This window comes from Typopeltis vanoorti, chromosome 25 (genome assembly GCF_054136105.1).
Source record: "Typopeltis vanoorti isolate ZY-2024b chromosome 25, IOZ_Tvanoo_1.0, whole genome shotgun sequence".
Taxonomy (NCBI): Eukaryota; Metazoa; Arthropoda; class Arachnida; order Uropygi; family Thelyphonidae; genus Typopeltis; species Typopeltis vanoorti.
The window spans coordinates 66,120,841-66,146,280 of record NC_143573.1 but is presented as its reverse complement, the minus strand read 5'-3'; the positions used below and the strand labels follow the sequence as shown (position 1 = coordinate 66,146,280).

Below are 25,440 nucleotides of genomic sequence, written 5' to 3'. Positions count from 1 at the left end.
GAATACGCTATATGCTGTAGCACATGGACATATGTGATCAACTCACCCTATTTAAATATCTAAAACTATGTAGATTAAACTATTCTTTCACTGAGCTAATACATAACTTTGATATTTAAAACTTTCCTATAAGTTACAATACACATGCATAAATCTCAGGGCACTTGAATAGTTATATAATTAATATTAACAAGCATACTCTCATTACAATCAGTCATGTACTAAAGTCCTAGTATAATTTTCTTTAGTCTCTTCAACAGTTCAGTAATAGAATGATGATTACAATTACAGCCGATTTCAGTTAACAACAGATTTTTACAGTACCTTTTTTGACTTGGGTTTTCAATATTGGCCTCTACCTTTTTTCTGAGGGGTGCTTAAGGGTCAAAGCTGTATAACTGAGAGGAGACCTCCACATAGCCTTTAAAGGAATGCGGAGAACCGACCAGGGCTTCTGACCTAATGTCCAATCCTCACCTTCTCGTGGTGCACCCTGTTGGGTATCTACTTTGATACTGAATGAACGAGGATGGGCTGGCAATTTGGGATTTAGCTGACCAAATTGTATTCTTATTGGTTAAACCAAAATAAAAAATGATGGTACAACATGACAAAATTTCATGCCGGCTGGGGCGTCGCCCGGTTAAACAAAGCCCCCGTTGTTTTCGCCAGGGAACCAGGGCGAACAGCGAAAAGTCAGCTACTGGAACAAATCTGAAAACAAACCCCAACTCAACATCACCAGAGTTAAAGATCGGTACTATCAACGTAAGAAGCCTGAATGGCAAAGAAATGGAACTAGCTGAGGAATTAGATAAGTACCAAATCGACATAATAGGGGTGACTGAAACAAAAAAGACCAAAACTGGTGAGATCTTTCTGAGCAATAAATACAAAATGTTATATTTAGGCAATGACAATCAAGGAAAAGAAGGAGTAGCCATAGTATTCAACACAAAATACGAGGCTAATCTTCTTGAATGGCAGTCAGTCTCAAGTAGATAATGTGGGCAAATATGAGAATGGGGAACTGGACAATGAGACTTATTTGTGCCTATGGTCCCACAGAAGGTTCTACTAAGGTAGAATTGGAGGAATTTTTTGAGGCTTTAGAAAAAGCAACTGACACAATGAAAAAGGAAAAGTTGGTCCTTGTTGGGGATCTAAATAGTAGAGTAGGAAATGATTGTGAGACATACAAAAATATTTTGGGAAAATTTGGAGAAAAGAGCAAAGCTAATAATAATGGCAAATATCTGTTGGATTTCTGCTCAGGACATGGACTGGTTATTACTAACACCATGTTCCAACATAAAAATGTGCACAAATTCACATGGAGAGAAGAGGCTAGGAATAAGAAAAGTCTCATTGACTATGTTATTGTTGATAGTGATGTTTTCTCCCTCGTGCAGGGCACCAGAGTGTACAGAGGATTTGAAATTGGAAGTGATCACTATTTAGTCTTGAGCAGGATAAAATTGAATTTCATATTGAAAAGAATAACATGTAAGAAAGTTTTAAAGCGAATAAAAGTTGAGCAGCTCTCAGATGTGAACTGTAGACTAAAATACAGAAATATTATTGAAAAGAAAATGAAAGAGTTGGAGAACAGGAATCAAACCTTGGAGATTCAGTGGCAAACTCTGAAGGAAACATTGATTGATTCTGCCAGAGAGGCATGTGGTGAGGTTGTGTGCAAGGATAAAAAAATCAGAACTCCCTGGTGGACACAGGAAGTTAAAGAGGCAGTGAAGGAAAAGAAGAAAGCATATCAAAAGTTCCTGGCAAATAAGTCAGCTTTTACTCTTACAGAATACAGAGACAAATGTAAGAAAGCTAAACAGTGTGTAAAACTAGCTAAACAAAAGTCATGGGAGGACTTTGGCAAGAATATAGAAAATAAATATCAAGAAGGTGGCAAAATATTCTGGAGGTTGTTGAAGAAGCTTAGGAATGGAGGAAAGAGTGCTGTAAAAGGAATTAGAGATGATAAAGGTGAAATGAAAACAGGAGAAAAAGATATCCTTGAAGTATGGAGTAATTACTTTGAAAAACTGCTAAATGAAACAAGCAGTGATGACAGCACAGTGATAAAAAACACTGACCAGGCATGCAGTCAGGAATACATATCCATACTTGAAGTAGAAAAAGCCATCAAAGGCTTGAAACGTGGAAAGGCAGCAGAAGTAGATGATATTCGACCAGAAATGCTGAAGTATGGTGGTATAAGAGTCTTACAGTGGCTGCACTGCATAGTTCAGAAAGCCTGGACAGAGGGACGAATTCCCGATGATTGGAGTAGAGCTCTCATAGTACCCATATATAAAAATGAAATAAAACTGAATGTGAGAATTACAGAGGTATTTCACTACTGAGTGTTCTTGGCAAGATCTATGCAAGTATACTTGAGAAACGGTTGAGAAGAATTGTGGAAGAAAAGCTTGGTGAAGAACAAGCTGGATTCAGGCCAAATAGAGGCTGTCAGGATCAGATCTTCACTTTACGACAAATAGTCGAGAAAGCATGGGAATATAACAAAGATCTGTATTTAAGTTTTGTCAGTTTGGAAAAGGCATATGACAAGGTGCCAAGAGAGAAGCTATTCAATACGCTGCAGTTATATGGTGTCAATGGGGCATCATATCAAGCAATACTTAGTCTTTATTTGAGTTGTGAGTCAGCAGTTAGAATTGAAGGAAGTACAGGAAGATGGTTTAATGTTAAATCTGGTGTGAGACAAGGATGTACATTATCCCCTCTGTTATTTATTATATATATGGATCACATTATGAAGGAATGTGGCATTAAACCTGATATCAAAATTGGAGATGTTAATGTCAGCTCTTTGCTTTATGCAGATGATGTTATACTTCTAAATAAATCCGCTACAAGTCTGCAAGATTCTCTGACTAAATTGAATAGCTGTTGTAATAGATATGGTATGAAGGTTAGCAATAAAAAGACAAAGACAATGAAAATAGGCAGAATCATTGAAAATGTCAACTGTGTTGTGAATGGAGAACCCGTGGAACAAGTAAAACATTTCAGCTACTTAGGCACAATTTTTACTGAAGATGGTAAACTAAATACAATAATAGACAACAGAATCAGCAGAGCTGGTATCGTGGGAAGTCATTTGAATAAATTCATATGGAATAAGAAAGAAATTAGTCGGAACACTAAATTAGCTGTATACAAGACTGTGTTCAAACCAATTTTAACTTATGGATCTGAGAGCTGGGTCAGAAGTAAAACACTTGACCAAAGACTAGAGACCGCAGATATGAGAGTCCTGAGAAAGATTAGAGGCGTGAACAGATGGCATCAATGGCAATATCATATTAAAAATGAGGATATTAGGAAAGAACTTGACATTGTCAGCATCCAGGAATGCGTTAGCAGAGCTAATCTCAGATGGTATGGTCACTTAAATAGAATGGGAGAGGAAAGATTAGCAAAACAAGTGTTCTCTGCCAGGTTGGCAGGAAAACGACCCAGAGGAAGACCAAGATATAAGTGGATTGATACGTTACAAAGTGCCTTAGACGATAGAAATATAAGATCTGATAATGTTGGAGTCTTGACAAGTAACAGACTGATTTGGAGGAAAATTGTAGATAGGAAGTTAATAATGATGTAATTTTTTCATGTAGTACTGTCATATCCTGTACACCCCTTGAGGGTACATGGCAGGAATTTGATGATGATGACCTTTTTTCTGATTGTACTATCCTCGTATGAACTCTTCTATAATCTGTCACTCCTAATTTCTTTTGGCATTAAACTGGGCTTTTGCAATCTTAACTTTTCGTACTTGAATTAAGGACACACTTAGAATCATCTATACAATGGCTGTGAAACTCACCATGCGGACACCGACTTCTTTACAGATTTCCTTTTCTCGTAGTTGTCACTGGATGATGAAACACATATACAATATCTTCTTTCCTTTAGCTAAATGGTATTCCTCGTTTCTTACCATAGGAAATACGGAATCGAAATCCCGCTCACTTTTGTTCCCTTGTTGTGTCGGAAGGAGAATTGACTCCAACCCCGCCACTCAGGAAAACTGCGTGAAACCTATAAAAAGCCTCGTGGGGGGGGGGGTTCTAACCCTTTTATACCTTGATCCCTACCGGCACCTTCTTTAATTTCTTTTCTCCGCCCCTTACTGGATTCGACTTCACCGACCAATTAGGGTGGCGTTTTCCTGCCAAAGATCCGGTGGTCGGCAAGCACGCGACTCGCACGTGACGACGTCTCAATTCGGGAATTCACCCTGAGCGATAGTCTATTGTTTATTTTTTTCTAGCCTGTAAATGAATTCCCCTTCCAAATTTTCTAAGAATTTACTTAATATTTTAATCTTTCATTTCAAGTGTTAAAACTAGCCTCTCACATACAATTTTTTATGACTAATCCTTTCTGTCTTACTTAGCTAATTTTTTTCATATCACAACTGTAATATATTCCTTCTTTTATTATTTAGTTCAACAAACACTTTTTCTGTTATATATTTTACTTGGATGCAAGAATATTTTTCTTTAAGTAATTTATGTATTAGCTCTTATACAGGGGTTTTATTTTATTTTCTCTTTATGTTACACCATGATAACTGAAAATTCCACATGGTGAAGGTATCAGGGTGTAACAATATGTAATTTTTTTTTTTTTTTTTTATGTAAAAATTTATTTTTATAGTAATGGCCACTTTTGCAATATGGTTAAAATGAAATTAGAGTAATTGATGGGGAAACAGATTTAAATGAGAGGAACTGGTACAGTTAATAAATGACGTCAAACCAAATGGCAGGGAAAGTTCTGCCAAAGATTCTGATTGTGATGAATCCGTTAAAGAAATTAGCAGAAGGATTGAACTTGGCAAGAAAGTTATTTTACGGATAATGATCTCTCAATGGAGGCTCAGGAAAATTTACGAGACAATTGGATATTTGTTTAGCTCCATATTATGAACTTAATAAAAAATTGCAGCATAGTGGTAAGCAAGGTCTTATTACTGACTTCTTGATAACTAAAGCAGCTGAAGTATACAAAGAGAATTATACAAATAATGTCCCAAGAGATTTCAAGTGATGAGGGGTCTTGTAAACGCCCAGCCACTTGTAAATAAAGAACATCTACAAAATGTTAGTTTTGAAGACAGTGATGATGATGATTAAAATATGCACTTTATTTTATTTTGCCTAAAACATTTATGCATTATGTGCAATGAAGTTTGCATATAATTCGTAATTTTTATAAGTTAATACTATATTCCATTGTATAAACTATGTATTTGCTCATAGTTTATGTTTTCTTAACTTACATGAATTACCTGAGTAAAATAAAAAGATTTTTTTGTTAGATATGTCATTGTTGTTTATATAATTAAAAAAAAAAAGATTTCGGAACGTAACCATACTTTTTCTATGTGATCTGAGTCTCGCATAATGCAATTTATATAACATGGCATTTCTATGAAACCTAACATCCACGTTATATGAGGATTACCTGTAAATATTTAGAACCCAAAGTTTATTTTTCACTTGGTTAAAGTATAATAAAATTAGTTTAATCCTTTATCCAAATGTGAGCCAACAAAGTTTGTGCCTGAAAGTATCTTCAGGACTGGGGTAAGGTGGTACAACACCAGGACAACTCATTGCAAAGGTGGAGCAAGCTACCAACAATCCTATCTCAGTATCTCCTATAATGCAAAACACATCTCCTTGCAGATATGTCTAATGTTATGCCTTAAGGGAAGGGCCACTACCTAGACTAGTTTAGACCTTTATTGAGGTCTCCTCAGTGGGAGCCAGGCCAAAGTGGAGATACCAGGCAGAAGCATTAGCAGGTCATCTCTACCTATAGGAGTTGCCAAATGGTGTGCCACCCTTTTTTAATAAATTACTCTGGATTTAGAGAAAGATGTTGAAAGTTTATTTTTCACTTGGTTAAAGTATAATAAAATTAGTTTAATCCTTTATTCAAGTGTGAGCAAACAAAGTTTGTGCCTGAAAGTATCTTCAGGACTGGGGTAAGGTGGTACAACACCAGGGCAACTCGTTGCAAAGGTGGAGCAAGATACCAACACTCCTATATCTCAGTGTCTCCTATAATGCAAAACACATCTCCTTGCGGATATGTCTAATGTTATGCATTAAGGGAAGGGCCACTACCCAGACTAGTTTCGACCTTTATGCTTCTGCCTGGTATCTCCACTTGGGCCTGGCTCCCACTGAAGAGACCTCAATAAAGGTCGAAACTAGTCTGGGTATGACCCTTCCCTTAATGCATAACATTAGACATATCCGCAAGGAGATGTGTTTTGCATTATAGGAGATACTGAGATAGGAGTGTTGGTAGCTTGTTCCACCTTTGCAACGAGTTGCCCTGGTGTTGTACCACCTTACCCGAGTCCTGAAGATACTTTCAGGCGCAAACTTTGTTTGCTCACACTTGGATAAAGGATTAAACTAATTTTATTATATTTAGAACCCAGTTCAATGTTTTCAAAGATCCCTATCAGTTTTTTTTTAATTTTTTTTATTTTATTTGAAATCTCAAAAGCAGGCATATTATACTAATCTTTGTATCTCATTCTTAGGTTATTGCATTGCTTGTTGTCCTTTTACCACTTATCTTTTTTTTATATTTATATTTTTCTTCAGCTATTATCTTATTGGATTTTGACATTGTTTCATTATTATTATAAGCTAAATTTTAAGGTATTGATCATTAAACTAACTGCTCTATAATTTGAACATTTCATTCATCTTAATTTTTTGGGTATTGCGATGATTGAGTTTTCCATATTTTAGGCAAAGATATTGGTAATCACAAAATTAAAAATTTTTGTGAATGAATGTGATACCTTTTTACTTCCTAAAATTTTTTTAGTAGTTCCACAGGCACAATACTAAAGAAAATTCATTATAGCAAGTTCTCCACTCTGTAGCAATCTATTCCTGTGGTAAGTGTTAAATATAACTAACCTTTATCTCATCAATGGTACTAAAGTACTATAGGCTTAGTCTTTCATGAGAGGGAGTCACATAAAATACAAATAAAAGATATCAGAGCCTATGATTTACTATGAAAAAGAAGTTTTTTTGCAGATATATATGTGTTCATAGAAATTTTGAGTAATTGCATACTCATGAAAAATATTCCTCCCTTTTATTTTTTAAAAATATGTCAGTAATTTTATACTTTAAAACTTAAGTTTCAATGTTGAAATTGTACTTACCTCCCAATTAAATTTCTAATGTTTTCACTAGAACTATTCTTTATATCTTTCATTATTCCTTCACCTTTAAGTATTCTGTTAAGAAAAATACATACAAATTTACATGTATGTATAAAGTCAATTTCACTATACCAAACACCTTTTTATAGCGAAGTTCCTCACAAATGAGTGAATTCACACATCAAATATTTTACTCTGTTAATCCAAAGATTGTCGAAATAAGTGAGACATGGTTGGAAATGGACGACATCCTGACAGGAATACAGATGGAAGGGTATGATGTGTTTTGTGAGGATAGAAGGGGTAAAAAGGGAGGGGGAGTGCTGTTGAAGATAGAGAAAGAGTTATGTCCATACAAAGTAGAGATGCAAGAGGGAAATAGTGCCAGTGGTTTTGAGGCAGTATGGTGTAGATAGAGGTGAATGGAATGAAATACTTGGTTGGATGTTGTTATAGACCAGGTAATGTGGATGGTGGTGATAGTGAATTGTATAGTCAAATTAGCCAAACAAATAAGAAAAGTGTGATCATTATGGGTGATTTTAATTATGGCAATAGTAACTGGAAGTAAAGAAACTGAGTTTCTTGAATTTTTGAGGGATGACTACCTCAGACAGTATGTAACAGAGGGCACGTGAGGATTTGAGGGTCTTGGATTTAGTTATCTCATCAGAGGATGTAATTATAAATGAGGTGTTAAATCATCCACCCAGGTGATTACCTGGGTGGTTGCCAGCAGTGTGAGGACCTCTGTGAGAAAAGGGTATATGTGGAACTACAAGGGAGGTGATTATGAAGAGCTCAGGAGACAGCTTGTGGGTGTAGCATGGAATGAGGAGTTAGCTGGAAAAGAGATCAACGCAGCTTGGGGGATTTTCAAAAACTATCTAGTAGATGCAATGTCTAAATGTATTCCAAGGGTGAGAAAGTTAAATAAGGTAAGTGTGAGATGGATGAATAAAGAGATTAAGCATGTGATACAGAGAAAGAGGACATTGTGGAGGCAGCATAAGAGAAGTGGAAATAACCTATTCTATGAGGTCTACAAAGACCAGGCAAGGAGGATGACTTGGTTGATGAGGGTAGCTAAAGAGAGGTATGAACAGTAGTTAGCTAATGAAGCCAAAAAGAATCCTAAGGAGTTCTTTCGATATGTAGCCAGCAAAAGAAAGAATGATTATGGAAGGATGATATTGATAGGAGAAAATGGTATAAAGACAGCTGTTGCAGAATGTGTGGTGGAGATACTTAATGAGCAATTCATAAAGGTCTTTCAATCTTGTGAATGTGACTTCATGGAGAGATTGAGAGCAGTAGATGATGGGAAGGAGAGACTGACTGTAAGTGAGCAAGAGGTGTATGGGGAGTTGAATAAACTAGATGTTAATAAGACTGTGGGACTTGATAATATATCACCACATATTCTGAAGGAATGTGCCAGGGAGTTGACACCTGTCTTGACATATTTTTTTAATATGAGTCTTGCACTCGGTCAAGTTCCTAAGGAGTGGAAGGAGGGCAAGATTGTGCACTTCATAAAGGAGGTGAGCGAACTCAAGCATCAAGCTATAGGCCTATCTGTGTGTCACGTGTTGTGATTAAGTTGTTGGAGAAGCTTGTGAGAACTAGGATCCAGAGTTGGGTTGACAACAATGGTATAATCTTTGATGGACAGCATGGATTTGCTAAAGGGAGGTCGTGTTTTAGTAATCTACTTACTTATTACAATAAAGTGACTGCTTCCTTGGACAGAGGAGAAGGATACACAGTGATATACTTGGATTTTGCAAAAGCTTTTGATAGAGTACCTCATGATAAGTTGACAGTCAAACTAGAGCAGATGGGGTTGGATATTAGATTAGTGCATTGGATTGGAGACTGGCTATCTGATAGGTATCAACAAGTTGTGTATGGGGGTGCAATATCCAGGAAAAGGAAAGTCATTAGTGGAGTGCCTCAGGGATCTGTTTTAGGGCCATTACTATTTAACTTGTATATTAATGATATTGGCGAAGATTTGGATGGAGATATTCAGTTGTTTGCAGATGATGCAAAGTTGGGATGAACCATGAAGAGTAGAAAAGATGTTGTGGCCTTACAATAAGACTTGAATAAATTGAGTGATTGGGCACGAGAATGGGAGTTCAATGTTGCAAAATGTAAGGTTTAAAATTTGGAAAACCAAGATGGGATGCAGAATTTATGCTTGGTGAGAATATATTGTTGGAAGTAGAGGAAATAAGAGATCTGGGAGTGATAGTGGATAAGGATCTAAAATTTAGGGGACACATCGCCAAAATTGTGAAGACAACACAAAGACTTCTGGGAATGATGAGGAGGACACTGACGTGTAGAAGTAGGGAGATTCTTGTTCCATTGTATAAGGCTTTGATTAGGCCACACATGGACTATTGTGCCCAAGTATGAGGAAAGATTGAGAAGATGCAACTTGAAGAGGCTGGTGGACAGGAATAAGAAGGGAGATATGATAGAGACCTACAAGTTATTAAGGGGTTGTTATAGGATCAATGCTGGAGAGGTTCTACAGAAAATAGTGGGAATTCAGGGGAGAACCAGAGGTCATCCCTGGAAACTGTATAAAGAGGGTGTGAGTAGGGGAGTGAGTGGCAGGTTTTTTTCATGCTGAGTTGTGAATGATTGGAATGCCTTGACTGAGAGTGTGATGTCTGCAAGGTGTTCAAGGCACGGTATGATAAGCTGTGTGTGTGTGGTTGCGATAAAAGGACCTCCCAGATGAGTCTTCGACTTCATGAGGTCTTGGGGTAATAATAATAAATTATTCCTGTGACTTTACTATAGTGGAAATAACTGTATACAACAGACTAACAGAGATGAAAGGAACATATATAATTTTTTTTAAAAAATATTAACAAAGAATATTAATGATCTTCTAGAAAGTAGAGCATTCAAAATTGGGAATGTTGAAACAATTCACATACATTATACTTATCTGAAGTGCTTAGTTTAATTTCTATGAAAAAAAAATGTGAAAAATATAGTAGTGCTCAAAATTATTTTGACAAAGATTTTTGTAGTAGGTTCATAACTTTATTTAATGTAATATCTTCAGAATTTTATACACTTCAATGAAACACAGAAATATTTTCTCTTTTATTCTAAATAATAAACATTCTTCAATATTTTGTTTTTATATTAATGCATTACTGTCTTTGTCTTTCACAAACATGAATACTCACTTGGGAAGTGGCTAAGTTTATGAATGTTCCATTCAGAAAAGGTTACATGCTGAACTACAAAGCAGGAAATTATGACTGCCTGAGGGATATGCTCAGTTCTGTGCCATGGTATCAGTTATTGGATGGGAAGGATATTCACAGTGCATGGGAAGTGTTTAAAAATGCTTAATGATACGATATTAGAATGTGTCCCCTAGAGTTCGAAGCATAAATAGAGTGGGAGTGAAATGGATGTGTAATCTAATTAAGCAAGAGATATGTAAGAAATAGATATGGAAGGAATATTGTGTACACAAGGATGATGTCAGTTATGGATATTTATAAGGAGCAGGCCAGAAGAGTTACAAGTATTGTGCAGAAAGCTAAGTCCGAGTATGAAAAGAAACTGGCTCTGCAAGTTAAAGAAAGAATGCATCTGAAAGAATAACTCTAGTATGAAAAGAAACTGGCTCTGCAAGTTAAAGAAAGAATGCATCTGAAAGAATAACTCTACTGAATGTAGATGGTATGTGGGTGACTGATGTAGAAGTGATAGTAATTGCTCGACTAACAAGCAGTCATTTTGCTAAAAGCTATCAACCTGGTATATGCAAGACTGAACTCACTGCTACCTCTTCACCATATGAAGAAACTTATGTGGATGAGGAGGAAGTACTGGAGCTGTTGCACAAACTGAATAAGAATCTTGCAATAGGAACTAATGGGAATATCAGCATGGATGCTAAAAGAGTGTTCAGCCGAACTGGCTATGCCCTTGACCAGGCTGTATACTTCCAGTCTCAAAACAGTGAAGATTCCACAGGAGTGGAAAGAATGTACGATAATCTAATTGCACAAGGGCGGTGCAAAGACTGATATATCCAACTATTGACCAATCAGTATCTCAGGAGTGGTAGTGAAGATTTTGGAAAGGTTGGTTAGGGCTCGCATTCAGAAATGGGTTGACAGTGAATCTACTTTGCAATGAAAAACATGGGTTTACTAAGGGAAGGTCATGTTTTAGCAACTTACTCACATTCTATAATAATGTTACCGCTGAGTTAGACAAGGAGAATGGATACACATGATGCTTTTCGATCTTGCTAAGGCTTTTGACAGAATACATCATGGAATACTGTTGCATAAATTCCAGAATATAGGATTGGATTATAAACTATTAGCATGGATAAGAGGATGGCTGACTGAGAGATATCAAAAAGTGGTATATGGGGGGGGGGTGAATCTGCAAGATTCAAGGTAACCAGTGGTGTGCCTCAAGGATCAGTCCTTTGTCCATTGTTATTCCGTCTGCACATTAATGACATTAGGAAAGATTCGACGTGATCTACAGCTATTTGCTGATGATGCAAAAATAGGTAGGGTAATCAGGAGTGCTGCTGATATGTGGTATTTGCAGAATGATTTGAATAGGCTGGAATTGTGGGCATGTGAAAATGTCTGTCATTTCAATGTTAATAAATGTAAAGTCATGCACTTTGGTGTGATTAGATATCCAGTGTCATACTATATTGGTAGGATTATGCTTGAAGGAACTGATGAGGCTAGGGATCTTTGAGTTTTAGTAGACAGGGAGTTGAAGTTCAATAGTCTTATAGCAAAAATTGTAAATAGAACCCAGAGAATAATGACAGTGCTAAAACGAACCTTGACATGATAGAGAAGTCATTTTGCCTCTTTACAAGGCCTTGATAAGACCTCAGTTGGACTATTGCAAGCTGATCTCCTGGTTTCTGTGATAATTCTGATACAGTGGAAAGTGTGCAAAGGAGAGTGTCAAAAATGATATCAGGATTGTAGAATACTGATTATGAAGACAGATTGAGAGACTCACAAACTTCTGAAAGGGCTATATGGAAATTTTTTATGGAAGGTGGAAAAAGGATGTGAAGGTATCTATGGAAGTTGAGAATGAATGCTATCAAGAAGGGAGGGGGGTTAGGGCTAGATTTTTCTCACAGAATAGTGTGTGACTGGAATGGATTGCCATTGGATGTTGTGTGGGCAAGTAGCATGAATGAATGCAAGAACAGGTATGACAGCTGGTGTGAATAGTATGGCCTCCCTCGATGAGTTCCTGACTCTGTGAGGGGTCTCTTTTAATAATAACAATAGTAATAATATTTCTTTTTACATAAAGTAGCATTTTCATATCTAATATTTCATGATAAACAAAACAATCCATGGTGGCTTTGATACAGTGTAACGTGCCTACTCCTTCATGTGAAAATCATCCCCATGCCATGACATTTTCTCTTCTGTGCTTTACCATAGGTACCTAATATTTTGGATTGTTCTCTTGATTGTTGGGATGCTTAATTAACATATTTAATTTGATTTCATTGGATGAAATCAAATTAAATTTGCTTTCATCACTAAATAAGATTATAGACTATATAGTAGCTGTCTGAGTCTTAGCAAAGTTTAATCAGACCTTTGTTCTGTGCAGAAATAAGTGACTTATTACTAGGTTGAAAAACCAATAAACCTTGTTCTTTCAGACGTTTTACTGTCAAAACATATATAGTCCATAATTTTAACATAATTCTTTAATAGCCATAGTAGGCGTTTGAGGACTTGCTTGGATAGCCTTTTAATGTTTTTCTTCTCTAGCCCTTTTTTGTGGATGCCGTTGTCTAATTGTCGTCTCGTCATCTCCTCTGGGATTATAAAGTTGTTCCCAAACATTTACAAGTTGTTACAAGATGCCAAAATCTCACACAACATTTGATTATGTGTGTGTGTGTGAATGTGGCTTTGCAAAGCATGAATTACAGCTGCTTTAAAGTCTGCAGAGTAGACTTTAGTTATTGCCATGGCTTATTAATAATTAACATTCTTAAACTTATAGTAATTATTATATGTATTAAAAAAATTTTCATAGATAACGTGTTAATAACTTGTTAAAATATTTATGAACCCAACAAATAATCTCAGAAAAAATGTCAACATAAGTTTTGGTAATAAACTTATGTTGACATTTCTATGTATGTTTCCAATCAAACTACTACAAATATGACCGAGTTCATTGTTTACAACTAGTCTGAAATATTCAGGGTAAAATATTAGTTTGTTAAAATGCTTTTGAGCACTACTGTATATACACTAATTCATATTTTATTCTAAATCAAGATTGTTTTCAATAATTAATTGCATTATACATATATTATCACCTCCTATATATATATATATATATATATATATATATATATGTGTGTGTGTGTGTGTGTGTGTGTGTGTTACCGGCAAAGTGTGAAAACCGGCATTCTATAGAATGCCGAAAGTGGGACGTCAAAGTATGAAACTCTTAGATTTTCACACATTTCCTAGGCATTCTATAGAATGCCAAAAGGCAAAATCGGCAAAGTATAAAATACTCTGGCAGTGACTTTTAATGTCATAAGGCAAGTGACGTGACTTTCGACGCTTGCCTCAGAGAGCCAGAGCACTTCCTAACCTAACCTAAACCTAACCTAACCAGAAATGGTTAGGTTAGGTTCATGCCGCCTGTGGACATGAGAGTAAAGACGATGGAAATGAGAAAATAGAAGGTTATGATGTTAATATTTTGTGTACTCTTTGCTATTGAGAATGCTGTCGAAGGTAAAATTCCATCTAAATTGAATCTGGAAATACAGGCCGAAAAAATGAAAATAGATTCCAACAATAAATTTCCTCCTGCACCTTGGGGGGGGCCACTGTATGAGTTCCTATCCCAGACGTCGACGAGGGATGGGGTGACTTACGCAATCTGCTGGCGGTTGTTATGAGTGTGACAGATGACTTGGAACTGCTTTTACCGACTTGGAACTGCTGAAGGAATTTTAAACCAACTCTATGCCAGATCGCAATTCACTTTATGTCCCAAGGACTTGCTGAGAGTTGAAGACATTCCTGACCATGAAATAGCTCTCCGGTCAGCCGCTTCTGCTCTGTCCATGGGTAGCAGCCAAGGGTTCGTGACGTGTACTTGCAAGACCAAGTGCCGAAATTTGAAGTGCTTTTGTATAAAAAAGGCAGTTAAGTGCAATTCAAAATGTCATTCAGGTCTACCTTGTAGCAACAAGTAGTTCAGCACTAGTCTTTTTCTCTTTCTATAAAAAAATCCGGTACTTGCCGGTATCTTATATTTTGTACTTCTTACATTTTTATATGCATCTTTTCAAAAAAAGCCTTTTTCATACTTTGCCAAAATAGTATTATCATTCTATATAATGCCTAGGTATTCTATACAATGCCTAGGGAAAGTATGTAAAATATTAAAATAAAACAGACATTTCATACTTTGCCTAAAAAAGTCACACATTCTATAGAATGCCTGCTTTTCACACTTTGCCAGTAACATATATATATATATATATATATATATTTTTTTTTTTTTCCCCAAATACCTTACCGATGATTTATGCTATCATTTTAACTCTTCAATATGTATATTTATCTGCCTTGAAGTTGAAGGCAGAACTCCAAGTATTGAAATTTTTAAAAGAAAATGAAGATATGATTCTGCCTGGAGACAAGGAAATGCCACAGTTTTTTTATGGGGAACCCATCCACAAGAGGTTGGTCAACCTACAGCATGTAGATGAATAAGAAGAACTTGTTCATATTTGTCTTGAAAAGTTGTGGATTGTATTCTTTGGGAAACACATAAGATAGCAGACTGTTCCAAAGGGCAGCAGTGGAATGGATGAATGAAGAAGAAAAATTTGTTCTGCGAGTTTGGAGTTGCACTGTGAGGGAGTGTTGGTTAATTATTGCATATACAGAGTCTGTCAAAAAATTGTATAAACACTTTAACAGATATCATCTTTGGACTTTTTTTCGAAGTTGGATCAAATTACGGTAGAGATGTGCAGTATGATGTTCTCTCAAAAGATGCCGTTACTCACATGAATACTAGCATCAACATTTGACTGGTAGGACAGTCAAACAAAATGGCAGAGGCATGACTGTCATTCGAGGAACGCAAGACCATTTTAAAGTGGTATTTCAAATTTGAGAATGTTGTTGAAGTTCAATGACAATGGAGGCATGAGTTTACAACACAACCTCTAATACGCCTGACAATTGCACGTATTCGTTTGTGTTTACTGGGCTCAAAAACATCCAGGCATTCATGTGGACAAGGCAGTCAATTTACCAAGGTTCGATGTCTGGTGTGGATTGTCATCTAGGGGTTTAATAGGACTATTCTTGTTTGAAGGTACTGTTACTGGTTAAGTGTACAAGACATGCTATGCACATCCATTTTACTTGCCATTCATGCACTTTATGGGAATGATCAATTTCTCTTCCAACAAGATGGCGCACCACCACACTCCTACCGACGAGAGCTTACCTCTGATAGTTTGTGGGGACAATGGATAGGACGAAGAAGTGCAGTTCAGTTCTCCCCCATGTTCTTCTGATTTAACACCCTTGAACTTCTATCTATGGAGGACTCAAAAGGATGTAGTGTATCATAGAAAACCAGCTACACTGGTGATCCTTCAGAAAGAAATTGAAATGGCATACACAGCAATCCCACTGGACACTTTGGCCAACATTGCCCAAGCAGTAATTCGTTGTAATAATAAGTGTCTGAATGCTAATGGTAACCACTTTGAACACGTCGTGTAATTGTAGAAGTCAAAGGTAACTTGTATTCATCCCTTGATGTCTGCATAAATTTAGTATTACAATTTTTGATGGACTCTGTATAACTACAATGCTTTTCAATTATGATCAATCCATTTATATGACAACATTTGCTAATAAACTGTTTCAGGGATATGACTCTCTCATGAGTCAACTGATGTGCAGTTTCTGTGAACTGTTTGTTTACGATGATTATTCGCTACATCTGTGTTTTGGTGTTAAGCTGTGAATTACAAGCTGCTTATAACTATCTGTATTATTAGTAAGAATAAAATAAGATAACATTCAAAGTAACAATGCCATTGCTTGCAGTGAAAAAATGTGTAAACATATTTTCACTGCAAGAGCATGTAATGTAATTACATTACATGCTAAGATTAAAATTACTAAATTTAGTGACAATGGTGTATCGAACACTGAGATAGACTGCAGGATAAACTTATCTCGTAATACTGTTGTTACAGTTGTTAAAAAAAAAAAAAAATGTAAGTCCTTACCAAAATGAAATCTATGCTAGTTAATACTACAGATATCTGTACAGTCATTGCTGAAATGGAAAGCTTTTAATGGTGTAGATTGACAAACAAATTTGTTGACATGTTCCCTTAACTAAACGCTTTATGTCATTTATGCAAACATGATTGCTTTAAAATGTTATTAACTTATTACAGCCTATTTAGCTCAGTGGAAGTGGTGTTTGCATTCCTCCAGCGCTAGGCTGTACAAAGAAAGAGTGTTCTAAGTTTGATTCTAGTCGCTGACTAGAGGAACTTTTTTGTTTTTCTTTGACCGGTTCTCAAGTTAGCCTATCTCTGGCATGGGCAAGTGGATTTTTTCTCTCAGAAACTTGGATTTTTCATCCTGTAAATTAAAGAAAATCGACCATTGAACCCACACTATTTCAGGCAGTAAAAATATTGTGTTAGGGACCATGAGATGGTGGCACTTGCTAGCCATCTCTTCACTAGATACTGCTTAAAATTAGTGACAGTCTTGGGCCAGCTATCTCTGATTGCAGACTGAGCCCCCTCAGTCTCCAAAAGTATTCCCTATAGCAAGGCCAGCGGAAGAGGACAAGCGGGCGCCGCTACGAAGGGGGTGCCGCCACTGGGACACGGTTCATAAGTTCATTTTTCAGAAACAAAATTTTTATCATAAAAACAAAAAATTCTTAGAATGATCAATATTAAAATAAATAAGGCCGGATACACCAAACAAAAATTTAAAACAATTGTATATTGCCGTCTCTTTGATCAGCTGGCTGTTTACAATTTTGCAGCGAGAGCAGGCTAAATGCTTGCATGCAGAATATTGTGTCTACAGTCTATCTAAAGTGAAACGGTGAATGGTTTTTATGTGCAGAAACAAATTTTCGTACAAAACATTTGTTGGTAGTTAACCAGTCATATGGTACGCATCTCAGTAGGCTACTGACAGTAGCACAGTGCAGACTATTATTTCATCTCTGTGTCGTGTTGTGTAATAATTTCTTGTGGGTATAAAATAGAAATGGAATCAAAAATTAAAAAAAAGTCATCCAGTGCACAAAATCATAAGCGTCATGCTGCGAAACAAGCAGATATAAAGAAACAAACTGGGACTCTTAATAAATTTGTTAAAATATTAAAATATTCTGATGCAGATTGTAACCAACTAGATAAATCAGAGTTGAAGAACCGTGCACATCATCCAGTTTGCACGAAAGTACTATTGCAACTATTGAACAAGATAACAAGATGCATGATTTAAGTGAAAAAAAAACCAGTTAGAAGATTTAGTTCTAGTTGACCACGAAACTAACACATTGTTAGTCTCTGTAAATTTAGAAGATCCAGGTGAATGGGAAAATATTGATGAAAAATTACGAATTGTTTTAATTGAAATGGGACCTGTTCAAAAGAAAAATATAACACATCCCAGAGATACACATGATCGTAAATTTGACAACATGTATTATAATAGAAAAATGGAAAACGGGTGGCTCGTACCAAGAACATGGCTCATTTATTCCGAAACTTTAAATTCTGTTCTTTGCTTTTGTTGCAAACGTTTCACACCTACTGAATCAAGTAGTCTTGTAGTAGGTTATAACGATTGGAGAAATGTAAGTACAACTTCGCATAGACATGAGACTAGTTTAACTCGCATGAAAAATACCTTACAATGGAACGAACTTGATAAAAATTTAAAAAACAAAACTACTATTGATTGCCAGACTCAAAGCATGTATGAAATGGAAAAGAAACATTGGATGAGTGTTTTAGAACACTTGATTGAAATTATCAAATTCCTTGGTAGCCAAAATTTAGCTTTTTGCGGATTATCTAATAAATTATATTAAAAGAATAACGGCAATTTTTTGAAAATTAGTGGAACTGTTTGTGAAGTTTGATCCCGTTATGGAATATCATGTGAAAGTGCCCTACAACGAAACAATAGAGTACACTATTTGAGTAAAGACACTCAAAATGAAATATCATCATCATCAATCATCAACATCAAATTCCTGCCATGTACCCTCAAGGGGTGTACAGGATATGATAGTACTACATGAAAAAAAAATTACATCATTACTACCTTCCTATCTACAATTTTCCTCCAAATCAATCTGTTACATGTCAAGACTCCAACATTATCAGATCTTATATTTCTATCGTCTAAGGCACTTTGTACCGTATCAATCCACCTATATCTTGGTCTTCTTCTGGGTCGTTTTGCTGGCAACCTGACAGAGAACACTTGTTTTGCTAATCTTTCTTCGCCAATTCTGTTTAAATAACCATACCACCTGAGATTAGCTCTGCTAACGCATTCCTGGATGCTGACAATGTCGAGGTCTTTCCTAATATCCTCGTTTTTAATATGATATTGCCATTGATGTCATCTGTTCACATCTATAATCTTTCTTAGGACTCTCATATCTGCGGTCTCTAGTGTTTGTTCAAGGGTTTTACTTCTGACCCAGTTCTCAGATCCATAAGTTAAAAGTGGTTTGAACACTGTCTTGTATACAGCTAATTTAGTGTTCTGACTAATTACTCTCTTATTCCATATGAATTTATTCAATTGACTTCCCACCATTCCAGCTTTGCTGATTCTATTGTCTATTTCTATATTTACTTTACCATCTTCACTAAAAATCGTGCCTAAGTAGCTGAAATGTTTTACTTGTCCCGCAGTTTCTCCATTCACAACGCAGTTGACATTTTCAATGATTCTGCCTATTTTCATTGTCTTTGTCTTTTTATTGCTGACCTTCATACCATATCTATTACAACAGTTATTCAATTTAGTCAGAGGATCTTGCAGACTTCTAGCAGATTTATTTAGAAGTAAAACATCATTTGCATAAAGCAAAGAGCTGACATTAACATTTACAATTTTGATATCATCTTTAATACCACTTTCTTTCATAATGTGATCCATATAGATAATGAATAACAGAGCGGATAATGTACATCCTTATCTAACACCAGATTTAACATTATACCATCTTCCTGTACTTCCTTCAATTCTAACTGCTGACTTACAACTCAAATAAAGACAAAGTATTGATTGATGTAATGCCCCATTGATACCATATAGCTGTAGCGTATTGAATAGCTTCTCTCTTGGCACCTTGTCATATGCCTTTTCCAAACTGACAAAACTTAAATACAGATCTTTGTTATATTCCCATGCTTTCTCCACTATTTCTCGTAAAGTGAAGATCTGATCCTGACAGCCTCTATTTGGCCTGAATCCAGCTTGTTCTTCACCAAGCTTTTCTTCCACAATTCTTCTCAACTGATTCTCAAGTATACTTGCATAGATCTTGCTAGGAACACTCAGTAGCAAAATACCTCTGTAATTCTCACATTCAGTTTTATTTCCCTTTTTATATATGGGTACTATGAGAGAGCTCTACTCTAATCATCAGGAATTCGTCCCTCTGTCCAGGCTTTCTGAACTATGCAGTGTAGCCACTGTAAGACTCTCATACCACCATACTTCATTTCTGGTCAAATATCATCTACTCCTGCTGCTTTTCCACATTTCAAGCCTTTAATGGCTTTTTCTACTTCAAGTATGGATATGTATTCCTGACTGCATGCCTGATCAGTGTTTTTTACCACAGTGCTGTCATCACTGCTTGTTTCATTAAGCAGTTTTTCAAAGTAATTACTCCATACTTCAAGGATATCTTTTTCTCCCGGTTTTCATGTCACCTTTATCATCTCTAACTCCTTTTACAGCACTCTTTCCTCCATTCCTAAGTTTCTTCAACAACCTCCAGAATATTTTGCCACCTTCTTGATATTTATTTTCTATATTCTTGCCAAAGTACTCCCATAACTTTTCTTTAGCTAATCTTACACAGTGTATAGCATTCTTGCATTTGTCTCTGTATTCTCTAAGAGCACAAGCTGACTTATTTGCCAGGAACTTTTGATATGCTTTCTTCTTTTCCTTCACTGCCTCTTTAACTTCCTGTGTCCACCATGGAGTTCTGATTTTTCTATCCTTGCAGACAACTTCACCACATGCCTCTCTATACTGAATCAATCGGGGCTTTCTCCAAGGTTTGATTCCTGTTCTCAAACTCATTCATTTTTTCTTCAATAATCTTTGTGTATTTTAGTTCACATCTGAGAGCTGCTCAACTTTTATTTGCTTTAAAACTTTCTTACATGTTATTCTTTTCAATGTGAAACTCAATTTTATCCTGCTCAAGACTAAATAGTGATCACTTCCAATTTCAAATCCTCTGTACACTCTGGTGTCCTGCACCAGGGAGAAAACATCACTATCAACAATAACGTAGTCAATGAGACTTTTCTTCCTTGCCTCTTCTCTCCATGTGAATTTGTGCACATTTTTATGTTGGAACATGTTGTTAGTAATAACCAGTCCATGTCCTGAGCAGAAATCCAACAGATATTTGCCATTATTATTAGCTTTGCTCTTTTCTCTAAATTTTCCCAAAATATTTTTGTATGTCTCGCAATCATTTCCTACTCTGCTATTTAGATCCCCAACAAGGACCAACTTTTCCTTTTTTATTGTGTCAGTTGCTTTTTCTAAAGCATCAAAAAATTCCTCCACTTTTACCTTAGTAGAACCTTCTGTGGGACTATAGGCACAAATATGTCTCATTGTCCAGTTCCCTATTCTTGTATTTGCCCAAATCGCTCTACTTGAGACTGACTGCCATTCAAGAAGATTAGCCTCGTATTTTGTGTTGAATACTATGGCTACTCCTTCTTTTCCTTGATTGTCATTGCCTGAATATAACATTTTGTATTTATTGCTCAGAAAGAGCTCACCAGTTTTTGTCTTTTTTGTTTCAGTCACCCCTATTATGTCGATCTGGTACTTATCTAATTCATGAGCTAGCTCCATTTCTTTGCCATTCAGGCTTCTTATGTTGATAGTACCTGCACACCTCATGCAAGTAAAACAGAACAAATGACCATTATTATTTGCTTTGTTTCCTGTGACAATGGAATTGTAAAGATCCGGGAAAACTTTTTAGGCTTTGCAGATATATCAGATTCCACAGGACGTGGTTTATGTGCAACAATAATGGAACAACTGGAAAAATGGAACATTCCCATTGAAGATATGCGAGGTCAAGGGTATGATAATGGGGGAAATATGAAAAGGAAAAAATATGGGTTCCAAAATTTGCCTTTGAACAAAAATCCTCGAGCTTTTCATGTGTCATGCACTTTTTGAAATTTTAAATAATGAAAATTTTAATAAAGAAATTTAGCATGAAGCACAAACATTATGTGCTAAAATAAAGGACTACAAATTTATTTGCTCTCTTATAACTTGGCATGATTTACTTAACAGAATAAACTGTGAGTAAAATGCTTCAAGACAAAAATATAAACATTACACTCGCTTCAGAATCTATCAAAAACTTAAAAATATTCTTACAAGAGTATCGATCAGATACAAATTTTAAAGAAGTTCTGAAAACGGCAAAAGAACTGAATGAAGAGGTGGATGGAGAACAAGAATTTAAAACTGGTACGGAAGTTCGACAATGAAAGAAGACAAGACAATTTGACTACAAGCATCATGACAAAATGCCACAATCGCCAGAAGATAAATTTAAAGTGAATGTGTTTTATACACTTCTAGACATTGCAATGTGTTCGTTAATAGAATGTTTTGAACAGCCAAAAACATATTATGATAATTTCAATTTCTTGTATAGATTACTACAAATTAATAACGAAGATTTACGAAAATATTGTGATGATTTAGAGATTCTCTTGAAGGACTGCAACAATAAAGACATAAATGCAATAGAACTATATGACGAGTTATGTGCTTTCCGGGATATTTTTCGGAAGGATAATTCAAATATTCAAAACCCTTTCGATATTCTTAATTTTATTGTGTCCAATACTTTATCTTTCCCTAACTTTTCAATTGCTTTAAGAATACTAATTAACCTTACCTGTTAGTGTAGCGAGCGATGACCATTCTTTTCCAAGTCGAAATTGATTAAAACCTACTTAAGAACAGTATGTCACAAAAAAGGCTTGTTGGTTTGGCATTAATAGCTATTGAAAATGATATATGTGCAGAATTAGACGTTAAGACCATTATTTCTAATTTTGTGAATGTGAAATCAAAAACCCTAAAATTTTAATTAAAAAAAATTGAAGTATATTTATGTAATTTAATTTATTTTCTGTTATTCTGTGAAGATGTTATTTTTTGAATACATATATTAAATTTTCTAATTATTTCTGAATTCTTTTCTTATTTTCTCATCTATCTTGAGTTTCTTTTATTTTCCTAAAAGATAGTTCCACTTATAAAAATTATTAAAAATTTTTTACAAGTTACTAAGAATTTAGTAACTTGGAAAATGCAAGAATTTTTTAAACTTTAGTTCAAATAAATTTTAACTTTAATTAAAATTCATTTTAATTTTGTTAGCAATTCGGGTCGCTCAGAAGGCTATAATCCCTGTATCATCATATTCAACGATTAAAGTGAAGTGGGTTTATCAAAATTTGCTTTAACTTTTGAGAATTTTTTGAATATTCAGGTTTTTAACACTTATCCTGCCTAGTCAACACTCCCGGTTCGTTACATTTAGCGAACTAACGTGTGGCTGTTCTGTCAAAATTTATTTAAGAAATTTCAAATAATTTAAATTTTTATTATCGTCAAAGAACCACACACCTGGATCCTTACAGGGGCGCTTAGATAGAAATTGCATGTGGGCGCCAAAGACCCTAGTGCCGGTTCTGCCTATAAGAGATCTACAAGTAAAAAAAAAAAAAAAAAATAGAGAGAGTAATGACTTACTATACAATGGGAACCTAATGTATCACATGACGGGGGGTATGCCTGTATATAATTATTATATTTTTGTGTTTTACAGAAGGTATTTTGTTGGATATGATAAGCTAATACTTAATACTTTCAAAATTACTGTAAAAAAAAGATAATTTTTAATTTACCCTAGTTTTCCTTTCTTCTGAGGACATAAACAGTTTTCATCTTGCCAAATCAATTTTCTCCTACTACTTTTACTCACAGTCCTCATTTTTTGGTGGGTTTTGCCTTGCCACAGTTTCTGCAATCCCTGTAAAAATGTAGTTATTTTAGTTGAATGTCTATCAGATTCTGAAACTTCACTATTTTGATCTCCATGATTTTGTTGGTTTTTTTTTTCCATTTCTTCTTGAATCAAGGTCTGAATGGCCAGAATTTCCCATCCATGAAAGTGAACTTCAAAAATTGCTGAAATAAGTGATTCTCTATTGGCACTAAAAATATAATAATTGTATATTAAAAAAAGGTATTTATTTATTTATAAAAACTAATTATTCATTTTATTAACTACATATTAGTTGTACATAAAGAATGATAAAGGACTAATACTCTTTTTTTTAATGCTGCTTTTAAATATGTCACTAATATTCTTTAAACAAGAAACGAATTAATGTCACAAAGTTCCTCATCAAATTCTGTACATCCCTGGAATGTAGGAATTTGATGAGGAACTTATGACATTAATTCATATCTAGTTTAAAGAATACTGGTGGCATATTTAGAAGCAGTATTTTTAATATTTCAAAAGTAATCAACTGGTAATAATTGAATATGGTATTATTCAGAAAAATTAACATCTTATATCCCAGAAATATCTCATTTATTCAAAATAGACAAACCAAATGTCACAGCAAATAGATTTTAGACTAAAATATCTGAAATTTATTACATGGTACATCCCTGAAATTTGAGGACCCATAATGGAAGAGCACTTTGCTTTACCCATTAGTACCTTTATTTGTTAAGCATGGCTCTTTTGTGTGTTAAATCTGGCTTTCACCTCACCTTTGTGAAAAGTGGAGGTGAGAGCCAAGTACCTCCTGAAGTGGACTCTAATTTATAAGTTTATAAGAACAAAAGCTAAATACATATCCCATGTACATTAGCTGATCTCAAAAAATGCATATATCATGCCAGTAATTATATTTTGAATAATGCAACAAAATTAAACTTTTCCATATAAGGACAAGCAAATTTAACAATTTTATGTACCTTTCAGTTTTCCCTATTAAACTCCATATACATACCTAATAGCAAATCAGTGCAACATGTAGCAGTGCAAAGTGAGAGTTTAGAAAGAAGAAACCTACTGACATTTTCTTGAAGAGTTTGAGGTTATAGTTGTTGCAGAACACTTTTGGAGAAAGACTGTCCCAGAGAACAGATTGATTATCTTCCATGAAAGATAATCAATCTGGAATGGGTGCTTAGATGTTGACTATCACTCATGTAGATCTTTAGAGGAGAAAACATACCTGAGGACAACTAACAAAATTATTACATCAATAGTTTGCTGTGGTCACCAAGGCATCTTCATGGGCACAAAGAAATACTCTAAGCATGTGCATGCAAGGCATACAGACTGATTAAAAAAAAAGGAAAAAAAAAAGATGGGATCCTACAGTTCTAACTGGCACCCTCTATGGGTCCAGTAATAAGGATCTTGATGAATGGACTGATTTATTGGTAATGAGTGAAACAGCTGAATTTGTTTGAACTTGGAGAATGCCGTAGCTGTGACAGATTTTAGAAATAGTCTCTGATATTTATATCTGTCTCTGTATAAAAAAGGGGACCCCCCCCCCAGATCTAGTGATCTATATCCATTGCATGATGGTTTGACACTCCAGAATGGCTGTAGCATACATTATGTGGATATAGCTTATGTTCTTCCAGTTTGTCTGAATTATATTAGTTTACAAGAGCAAAGGATACTGTAGACACTAGCATGATCTAGATAGACAGGATAAGTATAGATAATTATTCATA

At 35.3% G+C, this 25,440-nt stretch overlaps 1 protein-coding gene across 3 annotated transcripts in view; it reads right to left on the bottom strand.

Annotated features, from left to right (window-relative positions):
- The window catches only part of LOC150092812 (carabin-like), a 183,878-nt gene that overhangs the window by 7,868 nt on the left and 150,570 nt on the right, over window positions 1-25,440 (bottom strand). For all 3 annotated transcript variants that reach the window (XM_090414655.1, XM_090414656.1, XM_090414657.1), the window contains 2 exons: window positions 23,577-23,885; window positions 7,250-7,324 (listed from right to left, as the gene is read on the bottom strand). In XM_090414655.1, coding sequence (XP_090270781.1) covers window positions 7,250-7,324; window positions 23,577-23,885 — 384 coding nt within the window. The remainder of the gene's footprint in view (window positions 1-7,249; window positions 7,325-23,576; window positions 23,886-25,440) is intronic.